The 22596-nt window shown below is 39.5% G+C and overlaps 2 protein-coding genes across 2 annotated transcripts in view; one reads left to right on the forward strand and one right to left on the reverse strand.

Moving 5' to 3' along the window:
* Positions 1-743: 743 nt before the first annotated feature.
* Positions 744-1550, forward strand: tmem271 (transmembrane protein 271; the record flags this gene model as incomplete). Its single annotated transcript, XM_080035853.1, has 1 exon — positions 744-1550. The coding sequence occupies one exon, from the start codon at positions 744-746 to the stop codon at positions 1548-1550; it is 807 nt and encodes a 268-aa protein (XP_079891979.1).
* A 19107-nt stretch (positions 1551-20657) lies between these two features.
* The window catches only part of pigg (phosphatidylinositol glycan anchor biosynthesis class G (EMM blood group)), a 69750-nt gene continuing 67811 nt past the window's right edge, over positions 20658-22596 (reverse strand). Inside the window, exon 13 of the mRNA XM_080035211.1 lies at positions 20658-21405. Within this exon, the coding sequence (XP_079891337.1) occupies positions 21183-21405 (223 nt within the window). The 3' untranslated portion in view covers positions 20658-21182. The remainder of the gene's footprint in view (positions 21406-22596) is intronic.

Here is a 22596-nt window from a genome sequence, read left to right on the forward strand (position 1 = left end):
CCCAGCATTCACTCTTTGCTTGGCTGCAGATCAGACGACACTGTGTGTTCAAGAGAGAGGTGGGGAGAGGAAAAACGAAAAACTTTTTCTACATTCTATGGACAGCGAGGTGATTTTTGGATAAACGTTACCATCGCTAATTGTGTGTGGATTATTGTCAAGTGAACACACACACACACACTCCCTCACTCACACACACACACACATTGCCTAAAAGGAACGTGATCGTGCATGGCATTAGTTATTTATATATTCCTGTAAAAGCGTCTACCGCTGCGGGCATGCGAGAGAGACGCCACAGCTTTTGGAGACTACTAAGCAGTTAGGGCGATCGACCGCTGGATTTAAGGGTTCGTGGTTCGATCCCCGCCTCTTGCCACATGTCAAAGTGTCCATGGGCAAGACACTGAACCCCGGATTGAATTGAATTACTACCGATGGATAACTTGCACCCTGCTGCTGCTATGTGTGTTTGAGTATGTGTGTGCGCATGGGTGATTGTGGCAAAACAATGTAAAAACGACTTTTGAGTTCTGAGGGGAAAAAAAATCAGTGAAACCCGCTAGAGTGGGGTCCAGTTACCATTCACCATTTAAAGCGGTGAGGATCCAACTGAAGAGTCACTGATGTCCCAATGTGAGAGACGCACGTCCATAGGCGACGAGGGAGGATGAACGAGCCGTGTGGAGAGCGACCGAGAGCGGCAGCAGCAGAGGCGGTGGAAGAGGCAGCGGTGGAATATAATGAAGTTGAGTGGGAAAGGACTGTGCGCCGTCTTCTCCAGCACCCTCCTGTTCGTGTGCGCCCTGAGCGAAGTTGTTGTTGGATTAAGATGCGTCTCGCTGGGATCTACGGTGAAGGGGCATTTCCACCTGGGGACCTCTGCCGGGGCTTTCTACTCGGGCTTACTTGTGGGCTTGGGGCAAGTCCTGCTGAGCTGCGCGCTGCTGTGTTGCATGGACAAGCCCCAGTGCCGGAATTTATTTCTCCTAGGCGTTGTGGTGTTTCTGTTGGGAGTCCTGACCGCCTTTTCGGGCGCAGTAGTGGACGGGGACACGGCTTCTCTGGTGGCAAGGAAATATTCACATTACTGCTTCCATGCGCTGATTGTGAACCCCGCGTGCGAGCAGTTGATGGAGTACCAGCGCAGTTTGGTCATCTCCACTGTTCTAAGTACGTTGGAGTGCGTCCTGGGGCTCATCAACTTACTGGTCATCAAAAGGTACAAAACAGCGCAGTTTGCTAGTAGGAGCCGGCAGTGTCGTCACCACCATCAAAGACAGCGCGAGGGAGCTATCATATTCAGCGAAGAGAGGGACATCTCTTCTGTGGATTTTCAGCCGGTGTCTTACATCAATTTGGGTGTTTTTAACGTGTTTGACGAGACAGGCGCGGAAGTGCAGCGCAGCGGGCATCCGTCCACAGAGCTGCCTGGATACTCGCCCACGGACCCGGAGCTCAACCACTGTTTCCCTTTCTCCTACCCGCTTCCGAGTGAACTACCGCCCGCTTATGAAGACATTTTCCCCGCTGAGGCATGCAACACATAGCCCCCCCCCCCTACCCTATCAGAAGCTGCTGTGACAATCAGTGTGACTTTGAATGGGTTAAAGCTGTACTGTGTAAGATTTTCAAATAAATACAAAAAGTTGGTCTTTTTACATTTTCATTGGCTTTTTGTCTATAATAACCATCCCACTCAAATTTGACTTAAAATGGACTTATTCTCTAAATATTAACTTATGTCTCTCTAGTGTCTGTCCCCTACATTCACGCCAGGATGACGCAGGCACTCAGTGATGTAAACACTGGAATGCATTAAGTACTAGAGACAAAAGATAAACTCCAAGACTTGCTTTGGATAACTATTTAGCTAATTATCTAGAGATGGGAGAGCAGTCAAAAAAGAGACCACACATTCCAGAAAGTAATGCCTCCCCCTCCCGCTGTTATGCCTTCGAATGAAACTCTGGTGTACGCCCACAACGCAGTTTCGTTTTGAAAAAAATATCTTGGAATTGCATCAGGCCAAAGACGTTGTAATGACCACTTTCTACCAGAGGTGCTGCTAAAAACACATTACAAAAAGCAAAGTGATACATAGTACAGCTTTAACAATATATCCCTTCCTCCGCTTCCAACCAAAAAAAAACAGTAAGTTGCACACAGGAGGAGGGCAACAGCAGTGGATTTTTAATCAACTGGTTCCTTCTCATTACAACGGTCTGGTAGCATTGAATATCAAACATCAACAGACAGACTTTGCAAAGTGAAACGTGCAGGAGAGACCGATGCCCATAAACGCAACAACAGCTTGATATTATAACAAACAAGAAGCAGAGTTTGTGTTATGAATGTTTGCTGTTTACATTTTTACTTGTGAATAAAAAGTGTATTCAACCTCATCTGGTGACGTCATGACGCTGCTCCCACTGTAGTTAAGTTAAGTTAAAGCTGGGGTGGAGGATTTGGGGAGAAAATGGCAGTTGGGATAGAGATTCGAATCCAAATACCTCAACCGCTCCACTTGTTCTCTTTGGTCCCTCCCCTATGGTCCCTCCCTGACACGTTCTAGTCTACACCAACAGTCGTGCCAAAGTGAATGGACAGTCCCAACAACCAATAAGAACAGAGAATCGGAGCCTCGCTCTGATTGGTCAAAGTGCACAGCTCATGTTAATTTTGACCAATCAGAAATCACATACCCCAGCTTTAGGTTAGGTTAAAGGCCTTCTTCACCGGTTGGAATATGAAGGTGTATTGAACTCGGAGATCCTATGAAGTATAAATGTGATGATCCGATTTCAATTTTTTTTTTTTTTCACCTAACTACTCTCTCTCACGGAGCTGAAAGATTATATGTCCTCACAGAAAGCGAATGAACGAGAGCCGGCAGTTAGTATGGATCACGATGAGGTAATGTGTTTGTGTTGTTGATGTAAATAATGACTATTTCAGATAATGGTTATCTGATGATGGTGAAGCAAAGCAAACTTTGTATTAGTACCAACCGCTCATTCATTTAGGAGTAAACACTGCAATCTAGTTTGCTCTCGTGAAATTGTATACACGTTGCTTGGCAACGTCGTCCCGCCCGGAGCCATATCACTCTCCCTTTTAGCTTCATTGCATTCTCTTTTTTTTCTTTGATGGTTCAGCCCCGTTATCAGTCAATATGACGACAAGCAACTGTCTCAAACAAGGCTCCCGCTCCCCTTCCCTCACCTGGAGGGATAGGCTTCTCAAATCGCGTTGCTGCGCTTCACTGAAATCTGCGACCAATACGGATATGTGACCATAGAGCATGTACGCGTGAACCGAAAATCGGACTGGGTGTGCGACCAGACCAAACGTAGTAATAAAAACTATATAAAAACGTCTTTCTTTGCACTGATGGTCTCGTTTGCTGTTAAAGGTAATTTATGATTATGAGAGGAAACATGAGGCTGTTTAAAAGATATTTAAATGTTACTCAGAGCTGCTTTAATTGGATACACTGAAGGTGAATAGGGTAAAACTAAATATCATCATGAAACTTTAACAGCTGATTAAGTACATTAAAACAATAATTTTTTCCCAGAAATATTTGAACAAATATGAACATTTGGCATTATCTAACTTATTATGTGTTGAAGGTGGAGTCAGTGATTCTAGAGAACGCTTGTTGTCAAAATCACTTTTTGTAGAAAATCAGTGAATATCTGCTCATGATCTGCTACCTGTCAGTATTGTGTGTGCGCTGAAAAAACAATCTGGTGTTAATAAACAGCCTAGGCTCTGTAAACTGGAATGAAAACAAAGGAGTTCCAAATATCAGTTTACAGAGCCTAGCCTGTGTATTCGCACTGGATTTTTTTTCTTCAGTTAACACACACTGTACTGACAGGTAATGGATCGTGAGGAGATATTCACTGATTTGGACAAAAAGCTTTCTCCAGAATATATGACTCCATCTTTAATGATGAGTAATGTGTTGTATCACAAGAAGTGGGGGGACAATCTGAGCCTGAATGCATCATTTCCTTCATGGTGATCCCTCAGAAATCCCTTATTTTCATGGGTCTTTAAATGCACCTCCAGATGTGGCATGCAGGGTGTCTGTATATGGTGCAGACTGAAGGCTCCGCTGCATTGTTTTCTGATTTTAATTAACTTCAGTGCACACAACGTTTAGCTCTCTGCATGGATCCCCCTATGGCCATCAAACCCCCCTTCTCAACCTCACTGTTTTTAATGTACGGCTGCGATCATTATGTGCTTAACTTTAGACAAGATTACTTTGAGTTAAATGAAACCAAAACGGTCCCTTTTAGCCTCAAATTAAAGCCCCTCAAATGAGCATCAGTGGCCAAATGTCTCTTCAGAGGCACTTTGAGGGGAAATACTTTAAGAAGTATCCTTTGCTTGGCTCAGTGTTATAATCCTCTTCTTATCCCTTCTCAAACTGTGTGAAGATGCTTTACACTCACTCCTTGTACTTAAAAGTTGGGGCCGGGAAAAAAGGCCTTTTGGCCAACAAAAAATAAATAAATAAAAAAATCAATTTTTTTCTTTAATTCCATGCCAGAAGAAAAAGCAAACACAGCTATAACTCAGGGATTAAGTCAAGCCATTGGCCGAAGAACAAAAGGGTTTTCTTGAGGGAGCAATGGTGTCCTACATTTTTCACTGAGGGGCGTCCAAAGGAATCTGCTAACAAAAGCTAATGGTTAGGGCTCTGTTAAAGTCACCAGCTGTGGCCTTGCATCTTAAAACTATAGAACAGAAGAGAATATTTTAGCTGATAAATATAAAAGATGTGTCGCTTCATTTATGATCCGCCCTGTTAAAAATGTTACCTAAGTAAAAGTAAGTATAGTAGGTATAACCAGGAAAATCTACTTAAAATAAAGTAAAAGTACGCAATGCAGATATGACTGTTCTATACAGTATACTAGATTATTATAACTCATGCATCAATGTCAAAGTAGGGTCTGTAGCTGGATGAAGTGGAGCTTTTTGTAGTGGACCTCAAATACATTTTATTTTCATTGTGAATTTGAAGTTTTTTTAAATGTTTTCATTCATAGATTGATTGTTTGCTTGGTAAATATTAAATGATTGACAGGAAAAGAGGCAAAACCACACATTTGAGAAGCTGAAACCAAGACATTTTTGGCATATCATTGAAAAATGACCCTCCACTGAAATGATCAAACGAGTCAACAGCCAATACATTTTGTCAATCAGTTATCGATCTTAAGTTATCTTAATTGGTGAAGTAAGTTATCAGTTAAATTATAGTGGAGTAGAAGTATAACGTAGCATGAAAAGAAAATAGTGCAGTATTTTCTTAAATTACATGTGCCTCAAACAAGTATAGTTAAGCACAGTACTTGAGTAATTGTACATAGTTACATTCTCCACCTCTGTATTTTTTCACTCCTTTATGTGATTGCCAAACAAAGCTTTTCAGTGGGACAAAAGATAAAATAGGTTTACCTCCATACCTCTACCCTCAGGGGAATTCTGTGAGACTCTTTTCCACCTTCATTCTTAGCTTTCAACATCTTGAAATTGAAAAAAAAAGCCAGGTTTTGTACAGAATACAGATCATTATATAGGGGAGCTGCTGCAATGACGAAACACTGCTTCTCATATGTGTTTATTTTATGCATGGTGTAGTGTGCTAAAAAATATATATATTCCGACATTGAAAAACTTTGAGTATTCAAGAAGCTATATATGGGAGACAGGCATCATTAAGTTCTACTCAACCGGAGGAGACTTTATATGGTGTGAACCGACAATATTAAGTATAGATGAAACTCCAGTCTGCTATGCTACGTGACCCTCCTATTAAATCTCTGGGAAATTCACTTCTGTCTTTATTTGCACTGGGAGTTATTGAACTGAGGCTTAGCACAGGGGATTTAATATATTTTCCTTATGACTTATGCGATAATTGGATGAAAAAAAAGTCTAGAATTTTTCAAAGTCAGTCAAACTGTGCGTAAACATCATGACAAAATGTAGATAGATTACTGATTGCTATAGTCCCAGAGTCCCGTAGATGCTCTGACATTTTCTGACATTTACTATTGAAATCTATCGCACTGATAACACGTCAATATTGAAACTTAGTCAAGATATTTAAAAGATAATTTTGTTGGACTACATAATGTCAAAAGTATGACGCTATAGGGTGATTAATAAGTCAGAGATGGGAAGCTACTAAAGTCCTATACTTAAGTTAAAGGTGCTATGAGAAACTTTTTAATATTTCTGAAACTAATTCTTCCTGAAGATCATTGATTACATGTATCAGCAAACAAGACCATCAGTTATACTGTTTTTCTTAATACCTTTGTCATGGGTACGCTCACCCAAGAGCAACAGCTGGGGTAGCAGAAACACTACCGCTGGTGTGCAAAGGGGGTGCAAGAAAAAACTTTGAGTACAACTCAACAGTTAAAGACTGCGGTAAAGCTGGAAACATATTGACAGATTGGAACATCTACGATCAATAACTCGTAACACATTGTTAAAAAAACAAACAATGCATCTTTGCTATTGTCATTCAATACTTTCACTCTGCAGTGCAGTTATGAGTTGAGCTAAAGTAGTGTGGTTTATTTGAAGCTATAGTACTGACGTGATTCTTGGTTGAAAGCACTTATTGGAAGTCACTTTGGATAGAAGTGTCAGCTAAATGAAATGTAACGTAATGTAAAAGCTGAGAAAACATCTGCTTTTGGTGAAAATAAGGTTGTAGCAAAGATGCATTGTTTGTTTTTTAATAACATTTTGGCCATACGTTATTGATACTGGAAGTACAGTATGCTCAAAGTGCATAGGCTATATGCATACAAAAATCTATCTCCCGTGGCCCTATTTCTATTTAGTACCAACAGGGAGAGCTGTAAGAACGTTTGAAATGATCACGTTTTTTTTCAAACACTAATATAAAGTCAATAACCACCACTTTAAAATGCTATTGCCAGAGGGTATCTCTAAGTGATTACCTCAGCTTATGTATGCACTGTGCTTTTGAAGATATCCTTTCTAGCACTTGAAAGAAGAAAACTACTGGTTCAGAGGTGAAATGGAGAGTAATTGCATGTTTAGAAAAAGAAAAAAAAGAGAAAAAAAATGATGTCGTAGTGTGGGCCAGTGTATTATCTGAAGATCTGTGTTCTGTTTCGGTCTCCGTGGTGACAGAGCCCTTTGTTGGATTGCATCGCTGCATTAGTGTAATGACACCAGAGGCCTCCGGCGCTGGTCACACAAACTCTGACAAAACGCTGACTTGCTGCATTTCAAAGTTCCCCCACAGAGGAGTGAATGGAAGGGTTTCTGCACAAGTGACTACTCTGCAGATAGCTGGATGAATGATGTTGAAGAAGGTATAGATCAAAGATGTGTCAAAGATGTCTTCAGTGCTACCTGAGACTTAAAGGAGCAGTGTGTAATATCTGAATATTTAGTGGCAGTTATAGTGCAGAAAATTCCATTTCGACTAAGTCTGTTCTGAAAAAATGCCATTAAATTCTACACACTGCACCTTTAAAGCCTCTGGAAACTTGGTCTAAAATAGCATTAAAAAATATATAAATTATATTAAAATAAGATTACAATATCTTATATTTGGATTGATAAATATGCCTACTAACTCTTTTCAGATGCTTACTAACTATCATGCAACTAACTCCTCATATTACATAGTTAGAAGGATTTAGTGGATTTGGGTCTACATGGGCTTTAAGACAATGAGCTTAGGAACCAGTACTAACACAGACAAAATGATAGTTGTGAGAGAATCACAGACGCAAATGGTTCTCAAACACACACACACACACACACACACACACACACACACACACACACACACACACACACACACACACACACATACACACACACACACACACACACACACACACAAACATGTCTAGCGTTACATTTTTATCTCCATCTGCATGGATCTGAATCTATATCAAGGACAGGTCTGCCAACCAACCACACTTATGGTTCAAAAATCAATACCCTCTAAAAGCCTTTCATTAGACACGTATCCATTTGTCTGTGTGCGGCTGCCAGCCATCGGAAAGTTGTGTCTGGAAAAGCTCCAGTGGTTTTATAAAAGGCAACACTGAGCCTTTGCCTGGACTAAAGTGTGGTTCACTACCTTTATGTCAGTGTCTAAGCCATTAGACTCGCTTCTGCCAAACTCTGAAAAAACCTGATTCTTCTCTGTAATGTCTTTGAAGATTACGAATTTCATCTGCTAGAGTTCTCTGACTGAGTAGGCACACACACTAACATACGCACGCGCTCACTCACTCACTCACTCACTCACTCACTCACTCACTCACTCACTCACTCGTGCAGGCACACACACACACGCACACACACACGCACGCACGCACGCACGCACGCACGCACGCACGCACGCACGCACGCACACACGCACACACGCACACACACACACACACACACACACACACACACACACACAAACAAAGGCACCAACACCAGGGCTTCAAAATGACTTGGCAGCTTAACTAGGCCTACATGTGTCCCATGTGTTCACATTATTTTCAGATAATTATGAATGTACATGTGATGTGCTGGAAACATAATCAAAAGGATCTTATGCTTTATATTCAGCGAACACAGAGTCACTTCCACTCACTGATCACATGGATGCTGTATCTGTCTGTGTGCTTTGAACTGCAGTGTACACTATGTTCTGGGTGTCACACACAGCTCAGTGACGCAGGCAAGGAATGTAGCAGACATTTTAAGATGGAGTCAGCGATTCTGAAGAAAGTTTTTGTCGAAATCAGTGAATATCTCCTCACAATCCACTACCTGTCCGCACTGTGTGTGTTAATACTCAAAGCAGTAAGTCACCTGCATTTTCTGGAACTGTAAACCGTATCAATTGGTCTCTACAAGTGTTGAAGAGAGGTCGAAAAACCCAAACCAAATCTCCATCCACTAATGAAGAAGCTGTAATCTCTTGGACCAAACTACTCTCTCCAAAGTGTAATGCTTTAGTCAAAGATAGTTTAGATCAGACTTTGATTAAAGTGTTAGAAGGACAATAGGAACCAATTATCAGCTTGAGTGCACACAGGTTGATACCGCTGGAGTTTTTTTTTTGTCGATTCTGCACCAGAGATTTAATGTTTAAATTCAGTCATTTGCATTTAAAGGAAACCTGTATACTGCACCTATACCTCGAGAAATATCCTCCACTTTAAAAATGTGACTTCATGGTTCGTATCATTTACTGTAATTTAAAAAGAGGGAACAACTTTGTATAAAAGGAGAAAAAGGGATGTATTGACCAGGGTCTTGCCGCTTGGCTAAATGTGGTCGATCGGGGTTAATGAAAGACTTAACAACCTTTTAATGACCAACTTGTTGGAATCTGTGGATTACAATCGACTTGTCTCACTTGGTGTCTTAATGGAGTTAACACTTAATGAATGCTCTGTTTGCTTCTAATATATATGTCTCCTATACCATCCCTAACGGCCATTATCTCGACATTCATTTTTAAACTGAAAATCTGAACTTCTAAAGTACTTACATCAACTAAATTTTCCATAATCATCCTTGGGACTATTCTGAAGGTTATTACATAAGGAACGATGTTGTTAATTGTTTCATGATACATTTCGTTCTTAAGAAATGAAAGCATGTTAGAAACTTGCATATAACATTTCTAAAAAAGTGTAATACAAATAAATATTATTTTATTGTAAGTAATCAATTGGAAAAGTTTCATGATGAAATCTATAAGCTAAAATGTTTGCCCTACTCACCTGCAGTGTCTGGCTTTGATCCTGAAAATGATCAAGTTAATGGGATAGCTGAGCCATATTTCTCACCTGCTACAGTACATTACTCTGAGTGTGGAGTCATTATGAAAAGTGCAAGACAGTGTCCTGACATTTAAAAGTGGACTATAAAATACTGCACGTTTAGTTTGCAGGTCAATTCCATATGGCGAGACCTTGAACAGTCTAGTAGTTGGACATATGTATCAATGAAGGGATCTTAATGTAGCTCACGACACTGCTGTGTAGGTCATGCCAGTAGTACTTTACCTCCTCTTCCTGAACTCTAAACAGTATAATATGGTGTTTACTACTGTGGCCCGTAAAGTGCGATGAAATCATGAAAACTACTATCTCCAAAAGTTCAATGTTTCAGTCAAAGATAGTTAATTAGACTTGTATGAAACTGTTGGATGCGACATCCTAGAAAAATTTAAATCCGACATTTAAAGGAAGCTTGTATTGACCCCATATAGCCTACGTTTGATAATCATGATTAACGGGCGAATTAATCGCACTAAAAAAACGGCGCCCGGTGTGCAAAGGCCTTAAGCACCCATTTTCAAACTTCAAAGTTGATACTTCAGGAGGTTTGTGGAACAGCACAATAGACTTAATGATTCATTTCATCATAGCCAAACATCTGTCTACTTCCTTATCTACTTCTTAATCCTGAAAATGATCATTGATATTGTTACATTGAAACATTGATACTATAGTCATTATGTTAGTGCGAGAAAGTGTCCTGCCAATTTTAAATTGCCGTAAAAAAATACTGCTTCTTTAGTTTTTCAGGTAATTTCCATATTTCTTGCCCTCACTTGAACACACAGCCAGACCTTGAAAAGTCAAGTCGAATCAAATTAATTTATCAATGAAAGAAATCTCAATCTACACCCACAACACTGCTGTGGAAATCAATAAGCCAGTGGTAATGTTATGCAAACAGCAAGTGTTACCCTGTTGGCTTCAGAGTTTTAGTGAGCTGAGTATCTCTCTGTAACTTGGATCATAAAGTGTGGCCAAGCTTCTCCTACTGTGAGGGGAATCCTGGCATCGTCTACGGCCACAGAGCGATTCGTGTGTCAATCAATATCTCCTGCAGTGGATGTGTTTTCAAAAGGGAGCCAGCACTAAACACACACACACACACACACACACACACACACACACACACACACACACACACACACACACACACACACACACACACACACACACACACACACACACACACACACACACACACACACACACACACACACACACACTCTCTCTCTCTCTCTGAACTCGCAATAAGATCTTTGGCGCGCCGCCATCTCCCACTTAGCAGACAGACTCCTGGAGCGGGGCGAGCGGTGCATTTGAGGTAAGGTCGAGATCTTTTTCCAGGGAAATAGGCAACTTAGAAACACTCCCTGTGTTCCAAATCGCATAGCCAGGCCTACTCTTTCATTTGACTATTCTACATGCTACAGATGATCATAAGAAGTATGTAGTTAACATGCAGTAGCCATACACTTGGCACATACTATAACTTATTTGTTTCATCATAACATGATGCCCTGAACTTGCCTTCTGCTTAGATCTGTCAAATTGCTGGTTGTTTTCAAACAGGGGATCTGTCTCACAGTAGATTGTGGGTGAGAATTGCCAGAAGGGCATTTAGCATGATGTATTGGGACATCCTATATGTTCACATGAAAGAGGAATGATTCAGATATGTCCTTCAAGCAAATAATATGCAGAGGAGGGTCAAACCGCTGACTGATTTATGACAACGTGATTTACTCCTCTTCACATGCGCACACATCTCTCTAACGGTTTGTTTTCAATATCATTCAAGGTTATCATGATTGTTTAATTTTTAATCAAAGGTAGAGTGTGCAGGAAAAAGGCATGTTTTAATTAGTGTAGGCTATATCGGTTTAAAATAAAAGTGTTTTTTTACTACAGTAGAGGACACACTTAACAGTTCTGCCATCTTAAGTAACTACATTCTTGTCCTTGAAGGCCACCGTAGCTTCTTTAGATTCTCCCAAATGGAAGCGGTTAGCAAGGGAGCATTGTAATCTAGAACCTCACTACTAGAAGCCGCTAAAAATACTCCAATATTACTCACAGCACCTTTAAAGAAAAGGGTACAAATAAGTTCCCAAAGTGAAAGTTGTGCCCCTAAAGATACAATAATTTGCCTTGTTTTTCTGAGGGTGTAGTGTAGGCTACTATGAGCTTCATCGATTTTTCACTGAAACTATGATGCTGATGAGAACGGTGAGACTGACTGACCCAAAACAACCCAAGACAGAAATTCCAGCAGTGATAAACCGTGGCATTATGCTCCGACACGTTCCTCTCCCAGAGTTTACCGGGGGGTAAAAAGGAGGGCTAGCCAGGTCCTCATGAGCCGCCATGTTTTATCAAAGTGATTTATGGCCGTAGCTGCTTCCAGAAAACCTAAGGCCAAGAAGCTGAGTGCAGTGGGCCAATGTTTAAAAGCCTTAGCTACTCAACAGAAGGTCATGTGTGCCCGGGTGTGATGGAAACCTAAAAACACTGTTGGGGGGCAGTAATGGTGGGCCTGGGAATATTCTCCTTTTCACATACACCAAACAGGCACCTGGCGATTTAAAGCTTTAGTGTGTAACTTTTTAATTTAAATTAATGTTCGTTACACTCAAGCAATTGCCAAACGCGTTGACACAAAGTTGATTTAGCCTATAATCAGCCTAGCTTTTTACATTTTAAAATAAAGCATATATAGATAAACGTATTTTAGAAGCCTCATATGCCTTGATGGTACATTCTAATTTTCCTAAAAAAAAAATCACAATTCAACGTTAAAATTAAATTATTTATTAGTCAATTATTTCATCATTCATTTATATGATTATTTTCATGAATCTAATTGGTTGGTCCACTAGTCAATCATCTAGGCCCACCCATAGATCCGCCCCTGTAGGGGAGGGGGCTGACAAGGTGAGGGAAGACGTCTTTTGTGTTTAGCTTTAGTTGGGCCAATAAACCCTGACTGTTATTGGCAGGGCAAAAGGACTGTAGCCTGTGTGTGGGCGTTGAAACAAAAAGTAATTTGGTGTAATCACTTGGTGGGTCCACAGAGAGTTGCATTTTGTAAACATCAGTCAGACTGTCAGACGTGTCGGGAAGCAGGAGAGTGAAGAAGAGTGTCTTAGTTGGTGACATGCGGCTTCATCGTCTCAGACAATATAAACTTTAAACTTGTGTCAACAAAATCCTCCACACTGCAATTCATACCATTTTCACCATGAAGTAAAAAGTTACAAAATGTAAAAAGATTTAAATGTTCCCAGAATGCACGTTGTAGTCTTGATATTCTGTGATTTGATTGTAAATAACAACATACTAAAGACATGTTGACTTTGCCCCAAAATGTTTTCAGTTCAAATGATAACATAACATTTTTTTTACCATGAAATTTGGAATTTCGATTGGTATGGATCAGATATCCAACTGATTCCAGCCATAATGGATCTGATACTGACATTGGATCGGTCCCATCCCTTGTATACAGAACGGGATGTAGGCCAAGAAAATGCACAATAATTAAATATCTCTTTTAGTCTGTGATCGCCTCAGGATCCCCCAGGAAAGCTGGAGGCACCAAACATTTTTCAGTAACTTCAGGACAAAATTTGTTGAACTGGGAAATAAATCTAGATGTTACTGCAATAAGACGTTCTACTTTCTTTTTTTTTTTTTTACCATATCTATTAAAAATACATGTATTAATGAAAGAATTAACATGAAAGTATCTGTATCACTGTGTTCAATTCATGGACATACAGTATTTGGTTCTGAGCAAACCGTCAAGAACGTGAGAATTTTACCGTAAGTACGTCACTGCAATTGCTCAGCTGCTTTTTGAAAATCTACAGAAAGTAAATAGCAAAAATATATGTATTTATGAAAGAAATAACATTAAAGTGTGCACTGTATCTACATTCATAGACATGGTTTGGCTTTGAGCAAAAGTTCACATTAAAAACTAATTGAATTCACTTTTGTGTCCGTGTGATTTCTGATCTTAAAGTGCATCTTTGCCTTTGTAGGGCCAGAAGAGAGGCTCCCACTCAGTGTGAGATGTGATGGCAGTGCAGTCCAGCTCCTGAAGGCATAAAATAATTATTTGGTGGGTGGAGAGCAGCTCGAGGGTTGATTACTAAATAACCTTCCTCCTACTAGAGCATTGTATGTGGAGATACGCGGCTAGGTGCACTTTCAAAGATGCTTTCTCGTGTCCAGTTTCACTAAGTTGGTAGGAGAGAATTTGACAAGAAAAACTGCAGTGAAACAACCAGTATGTAGTGAATCTTCGCCCACCACGACCAAGGATGCACAACTTTGACAGACAATTTAATGGGCAAATAATCGCTAATATAACAAGAGACCAGTGGCTAATAGAGTTCTCTAATACTTTATATATGGAGATAATTCATTATGAGATATCAGGGAAAGCAGAAACCTTTAAACCGATATGGCAGCCTTTCCTTGACTTTATAACAGTACTGGAGGGACCTTCATGACACCTTATTGACTTTTTATTTTTTTGCTTATACCTTTTGCCTATAGTTTAAACAATGTCCTTAGAAACCTGTTAAGTAGAGCACCCCATGTTGGTTGTTTGTTTTGTTTTCATGGGCAAATGATCGCTAATATTACAAGAGGACAGTGCATGAATTCTTAATAAAATGTCAGCTTGAAATATAGGAATGTCCAACTTTAATCAGGCTCTAAAAGTGTTTCTCCCCAAAGGACTTGTTACAGCTGAAAAAACTAAATCACACTGAAACTGTAATGGAAGTGTTGTAAATCATTTATTTCATTATAAGGAACATAAATAATTCAGGAATGAGTCACGATTAATTTTATACAAAAAAAAAAAAAAACTTTGGGAAATATTCATCTCTCACTTTTCATGATTCAGTATCAACTCAGACAATACAGAAATCAGAAGGCAAACACAGAAAAAGTAAGAAAAATGATCATGGAATCACCCATTTTTGATAGAGCAGTAAAAATGCGAACACACATATAAACAGGATGATCTAGATATAAACCATAACCTACATGAAACAGAATGAGAAAAAATATGCTAATTTAATTAAGTGTGGAGTCAGTGATTCTGGAGAACAGAGATGCTCCTGGTTAAATAAATAAATACAAATGTTGCTATAGCTATGGTGGGCACCTTTTGTTAACATACCAGTTTACAGAGCCTAGGCTGTGTATTAACAATGGATTTTTTCCCCCACACACACACACAGAATGGAAAGGTAGCGGATTGTGATGAGACATTCACTGATTTTGCCATCAAGCATTCTCCAGAATCACTGACTCCACCTTTAATAGGAAGCCCAAGTTATATGGATTTGTTTCTGACAACAGTCTAACAGCAGGAGAAGAACATAGCAAAACAAAATGACTAATGAAAGCTAATGCAAAGCTATAAAATGTGCTGCAAATATCCGTCTGAGAAACAAAATTCATACCTTAAAACATAGATCCAATATACATTTCAACTGAAGTTTCATACATCAATATGACTCTAAAAAGATGTGGTTATTAAAAACTATCCCCCCCCCCACCCACTTTTCATGTGATGTATTCACTGCATTTCAACACTTGCTCAGAAGCTCCTCAACCGCATATAAAGCGCAATTATTCTGATCCATTTCACGGCCCGCTGGTTATTTGGTTACAGAGGAACGGATTCACACAGACACTGCCGTCCCATAAGATTTACCAGACGCTGCTACGAGGCTTGTTGCTGCTCCGGTGCAGTCAGGTTTCACATTGAGCTCCGTAGAGAAATGAAAAAAAAAAAATAAACCAACTTATAAAACTGTTATGTAATGATGCAACACTAGCTATTTTCTGTGAGCATTTTTTATTGGAGTTTATTACAGGCAGACTGGAGACACCACTCTCTATTCAGCTATTTGGACTTCATTTTAAAAAGGGATATTTCTTGACTTTTGTGTACCGTAGATAAAAACAGTGAGTGAATATTTCCTCACAATCCACTATCCGGTAAGTTAAGTAAAGCCTAAGTTAAAGGTCATGTTGCTAGCTGCGGTGGCCCCCATGCTTACATACCAGTTTACAGAGTCTAGGCTTTTTTTTTCAGCGCAAGGACAGTACAGACAGGTACTGGATCATGAGGAGATATTCACAGACAAAAAGTGATTATGACAGCAAGCAGAAGTAGATTTTCTGTTCAATCTCACCACTCACTGTACTGTTAGCATGTGTTTTACATCTCTGGATTGTTTAGAATGAACCAACAATTATGAATGGACCAAGAAAAGGTAATGCCAAAATGTAATCAGCTCAAAACCAAAGGTAAAACAAATGAGATTGCTGTCCACTAGCACGGAACCTGCTGCCAGCACCAAGAAAAATCACCATGGTAATGGTATTACCAAACTCCGTGTTCCAATGTACTTTGGCAATTTCTCATCGTCCGCAAAACCAAAGTGGTGGCACGCACGCACTCTCACTCTCACACACACACACACACACACACACACACACACACACACACACACACACACACACACACACACACACACACACACACACACACACACACACACACACACACACACACACACACACACACACACACACACACACACACACACACACACACACACACACACACACACACACACACACACACACGTTTTTCATTTCAGTGCTCAGTAGCTGATGAGATGCAGAGGAACGCTGATCCAACATAATTCATCTTCAAGCTTCAGAAAACCTGCCGAGCAATTCACCAACTACAACTCAACTCTCTATCTCTCACAACAGGAAAATATCAAGCTGAGGATTTTTTTAAAGGTGAGAAACTGCAGGCAAAAAAATAAATCGTTTTTTCATGCACTGGTCAACTTTGAGATTTTTTTTTTCTTCAATAACTTCCAAAATCATCTTTCATAGTTTTATAAATAAAAGGTCCAAAATGTACATTCAGGTGTTTATTTTACTAAACCTTGTCTATTTGCTCATGTATGTTTCTCCTATACAATCATCTTTAACGGCCATTATCTCAACATCAGGTTCAAATACCCTGAACCAAAAATCTCAACTTCTAAAGCACTTACATCAACTTAACTTTGCATACTAATTCTAAGCACTATTCTGAAGGTTATCACAGGTTATCACATTCATATGTTGTTAATTGTCTGATTCATTTTTAAGACCTATACTCAGTATTAATTGATTTAATAAATGAAAAAAGGCATAAAAATGAAATGGAGATTTTAACTCTGGCTTTATCCAACTACAAACATCTAGATTCTTGGTTTTTACAAGAGATGCGAATTTACCTACAGTATATTATATTTAGTCATAAATAGCCAAATATGCGTATTTATTCCAACATTTCAGAAAAAATTACAATACAAAAGATAATTATTTCAATGCAAGTAATCAACTGTATGACTGATTGTTTTACCCTAATCACCAAATTTCAGTGTGTACAATAGCTTGATATTGTAATATTTATAATAATAGCTCGATATTGTAATATTTATAATAATAGCTCGATATTGTAATATTTATAATAATAGCTCGATATTGTAATATTTATAATAATAGCTCGATATTGTAATATTTATAATAATAGCTCGATATTGTAATATTTATAATAATAGCTCGATATTGTTGGCAGGTTGTTGGTTAAAGACATCAGTTAAGCGATGACATAATGATGTTCCTTAGACAAGCGAAGTGATGTGAAGCGCACTGAACGCTGACAGAAGAAACCACATGAGTGATGTAGATTATTATCTGCTTCATCAACTCTCTCACTCAGACTGTGTTTGAAAGCTGTGAATTCCCCTGTTCCAATGCACAGAGGGGGGAGAGAGGGAAAGGGAGGGAGAGAGAGAGAGAGAGAGAAGGCACTAGACAGACTAGTGTGTTGTTCATTTAGAGAAGGAAAAAAAGGGTCCTTTCAAATTTGACCTTCGTAGCCTGAAAAACAACCCAAAAAATAGGCTGAAAAAAAGGTGTCTCCTGCTTTTGATGCAGATCAGCTAACCTGCAGCCATCCACTTGCAGTGTGTGGGTGTGTGTGTCTGTTTTTGTGTGTGTGTGTGTGTGTGTGTCTCTGTGTGTGTCTGTGACCCTGTGTGTGTACACAAATGTAAATCCTCTTGTTTGTCTCGACTTTTCAATGTTTTTGGGGACATTTAAAATTCCATATCCTTGTGTGTGTAGTCGCCGTCAAGGTGAGACACAGCGGCGACCAGGCAAAACAAGGTGTGGGGGGCAGACTATTCAAACACACTGACAATCAACTTTGCCTTGCAGAAAACCTGTGTGTGTGTATCAGTATGTGTGTGTGTGTGTGAATGTGGTGTGTGTGTGTGTGTGTGTGTGTGTGTGTGTGTGTGTGTGTGTGTGTGTGTGTGTGTGTGAGACATAGCGGCGAGTCGACCAGGCATAAACAAACACAGTGACGATCAACATTTGCCTTTTAGAAAATCTGCGTGTGTGTGTGTGTGTGTGTGTGTGTGTGTGTGTGTGTGTGTGTGTGTGTGTGTGTGTGTGTGTGCGTGAGTGAGTTTGTGCCTCTGCGCTGCCTGTGGGAGCTCTGGGGATGTCAGCAGTCTTTTAGCCGCGGGCGAGATGCGTCTTCAAGGCAGACAGCTCGTCAAAGTGAGTGACAGTTCAGTTGTTGGTGTGGGAACTTCCTATTGCTATTTTTTCACTTTCCCCCCAAGATGAAAAGTTGCACACTGTCGCTTTAACAACAAAATATTTCAACTTGGCAAGTTTTTTTATTTTTATTTTTTTTCTGGACAAATCTCGAAGGTGGTTTAGATGTGAGAACTGCGATGTTATAATGAGGAAGTAACTGAATGAGACACCGCTGGTCATTGACAACACAGACCGACACATAACTAAACTGAATAACGTCTGGAGTGAAAGAAGTAGCAGTTTGCTGTTATTTTGTGAAGCAAACGGAGTGTTGGGGTCAGTGGTTAGGGGAATAGTCACAGGAGGATTTTTTTGTATTACATCTGTAATCGTTTCCGACTTTCGGTAAGGTTTTGGCAAAAATACGTTTGTGTTTTAATAACGTTTTGATTATGACTTATCGATCCCAGAAGTCCTAATCTGTCCGTCAATATGTTTCAAACTTTCAGTCTTGAACTGTCGAGTTTATTCTCTAAAACAGTGTACGAGGTGTTATCGATGGGCTGCAGACCTCTACCAGACATTACATGCTTTCAAGACAATACAATTGCTACTGTATTGATAAAATCTCAGCCAGAGCTGGAGGAAAATTACAATACATTTGTTCATAATTCACCATGATATTGTCTGTCCTTTTTAAGTTTACTTCTGTCTGTATGACCCGACTGGGCTGACTCTCTGGCTGGTTCTAATTGTGGTTCGATGTTATAGGTCGCTGTGGCCATTCTTTTTAAAATTATAATGGGGATCATAATGAATGTGTTGGAAATTATGATAAGAATAACTGTCGTTCAGTAAGTAGATGTATATTATAAATATTGGTTTATTGTCTCAAAGCATATTGATAAAAATGGTAGACTATGAGCAAGAAGACCCACAGTTCTTCTGATTTACAAATATCTTAAAGCTTTTAGTTTGTACTTTAGGGACGCAGTTTTCCAAAACATTCTAAAACACACAAACATCTCCGTAGCTTCGTCTGGTGTCTGGTATTATTTCTAAAAGGTTTTTCTGTAAATGGAGTGTTGAATACATTTATGTGAATACGAAGAGAAAGAATAATATTACATCATACGTCTTGAAATAATGTCTTGAAAGCTTCCATACAAAAACCGCCTGTATGCGCCTCCACGTTTCACCCACACAGGCGATTTCACTCACGCTGCCTGATTAGACCGACGTGTGGGCCGGTGCACAATCGCACTGATGAAGTCTTCATTTAAATTAATGTTGGTTCTGTTGTAAAAACCCAAAAACCTTTAATAATTAGTTCATAGACTGCAAAACATCATAGCAGATTAAACTTCTATCAGGATCAGCATGGGTGTTACCGATTAAATAAGTCACTACTAGCTACGTTTCCATCTAAATGTGAAGAAAATATTTTGAAATTAAAATACATATAGGCTATATATATATTCAAGAAAAATCCACCACATTTTTTTATTTTGCCATTTCATAACCCAAACTCTTTTCCATTTGAGGCAATACTTCAAAATGCTAATCAGTACGGTGATGGAAAAACCAAAATCTGTTCCATTCATGTGTGCCAGTTAGTCATGCTGTCAGTGAACCAGTATGCTCTGTACCAGGATTCCTGAAACTGACACAGCTAAAGTGCATTCAGCGGTCATTTTGTTTCATGATTCACACCTATGCTGCACTGCTCAACTCACTTTTAAACTAACTTGCAATCATCCAGAATAATTGAAAACTCCTGTGAGGGCGCAAATGTTCACTAAGCTGTAATTAAAATAGAAAAAATTATATATTAATAATTCCAGCTCCATACAAATCATGTTTACACTTATTTCCCCACATAAAAACATGATATTCTCCAGTGGAACATCAAAGTCATTCCATCATAGCCGAAGCCCAAACCTCATCATGCTGCATTGTTGTCTAATTAGCCCCGTAGCTCAGTGTACACGTGTCCCTGAGGTAATGTTATTATAGGTAATATATTCACTGTATTTACATGTAGAAAAAAGAAATCCTCCTTATAGAAATTCACTTTAATTCAGTCGCGAAACAGTTTCTCCTCAGAAATAATTTAATAATCAAATAGGCTGCTTGAAAAATACATTAGAAGAGCATTTTTTAAATATTTTTTTGCAAACCCAAAAAACCTACAGATCCCTTTTTCAGAAGCACACATTGTGATCAGTTTTACAGGTTTTTAAAAGGTGGAGTCAGTGATTCTGGAGAAAGCTTGTTGTCGAAATCACTTTGTCAAAATCAGTGAATATCTCATCCTGATCTGCTACCTGTACGTACTGTTTGTGCCCTAAAAAAAGTTTATACACAGCCTAGGCTCTGTAAACTAGGTCATGTTAAGAAAAGGGGCCCACCATAGCAATTCACAGAGCCTAGGCTGTGTTAAAACACCAGACTTGTTTTCAGTTCACACAGACAGGTAAGCATATTGTGACGAAATACACACTGATTTTGACAACAAGAATTCTTTAGAATCGCCGACTCCACCTTTACCAACGACGATAAGCATACAGTAGTCCGTCTCCTTCAAAGTCTCTCTCCGACCCTTTTAACTTCTGGAAAATCCTTTTTACATTCAAATTAAAGTCTCTCTGTTGCTTCCTAAGACTTACTGGAACTCGGGCTTTGTTCCATGGCGTTGAATATGAGACAGATGGCGGCGGTGAGCAGCAGGTGCATGCACTCGTAGAGCAGTTTGGGAGAGAAGACGCTCCAGATGAAGAGATGGTAGCGCAGCACCGTCACCAGCACGATGTAGGCCGCGGCCGGGACAGAGCGCAGCAGGGCCAGGCAGTAGCACCCGTGGCCCACCGCTACAGGGCTCCTGGAGGAAAGGGAAAAAAAAATATTATATATATATTTTTTTTTGTGATATTTTTCGGGTTTTAAAAGTACATTATATGGGGCGTTCTGATGGCGTAGTGGATAGAGCGCGTACCATATTGGCTCTCCCCCCTGTCTCTCTGTCTCCCCATCTCAACTCTAGTCTAATCTAACTGGGAGGAAAATGGTTTGAGCTACTTGAAATGACAGAATGCTGTGTGAATCAGCATAAAGGTCGAGCTCGTCAGCTGATGGGGAGATACACACACACACAGACAGACAGACAGACAGACAGGCAGACAGACAGACAGACAGGCACGCACGCACGCACAGCATGCGGCATCTTGTCTGATTTAAAGTGTTATGAATAAATGAGCTGATACAGAAGCTTAGTTCAACTATTACCAGATGTTAGTTATACAGAATGTGGGTAGAAAAGTGAAAGTCGTATTTAGGCCTAAACCCGTTCAGAACCAAATTAAGATTCAAATACATAAAAAATAAATTTAATGGTGGATTTCTATTGCACTCATAATTTATGTTTATTGTATATGTATATAATAATAATTTAATAACAACTCTATAATGTTATCTAACTATTATTATATATATATTTTTTCTTTTACAATTTTTACAAAACTACGACGAATTTCTTGCTTCTCCTCTGTTTTAAGCATCCCGGAAAAGTAATTTCCATTGGAATTGAGAGGGTTAAAATAAAACTAAAGAAATGGTCTCTGAAAAGGGTAACCCAAATGTGCAAAAATAATAACTTAAATATTCAAAATGAAGGATAAATTAAGCAGTGAGTGGGTGAGATCCAACTGCTGACAATATGGCACCAAAACAGTGGCTTTAGATGAAAGGCAAAGGTTGTCCTTCAACACAATGTTTTTTTTCCAAACCATTTCACTGTCGAGCTCAGAGACTAGAAAGAGATCAGCTTCCTGTCACCGGCTCCACTTATGCCTCTGCACAGCTCTCAACAAAAAAGCTTTTTTTTTTTCAAAGACACAATGCAGCTTTTTGAAATGACGTACACGGTGGAAACAGTCTAACCTCGAGGTGTCTTTGTCAGGAGGGGGAATTGAGATGCTTTACATATGCTCCTATAGAATGTAGAAACATATACCTAGGCATAGGGGGATTTCTGTAAGTATGTTACATGCAAAAATTAGCATACATAAGGATT

This window comes from Ammodytes marinus (genome assembly GCF_949987685.1).
Source record: "Ammodytes marinus genome assembly, chromosome: 10".
Lineage (NCBI taxonomy): Eukaryota > Metazoa > Chordata > Actinopteri > Uranoscopiformes > Ammodytidae > Ammodytes > Ammodytes marinus.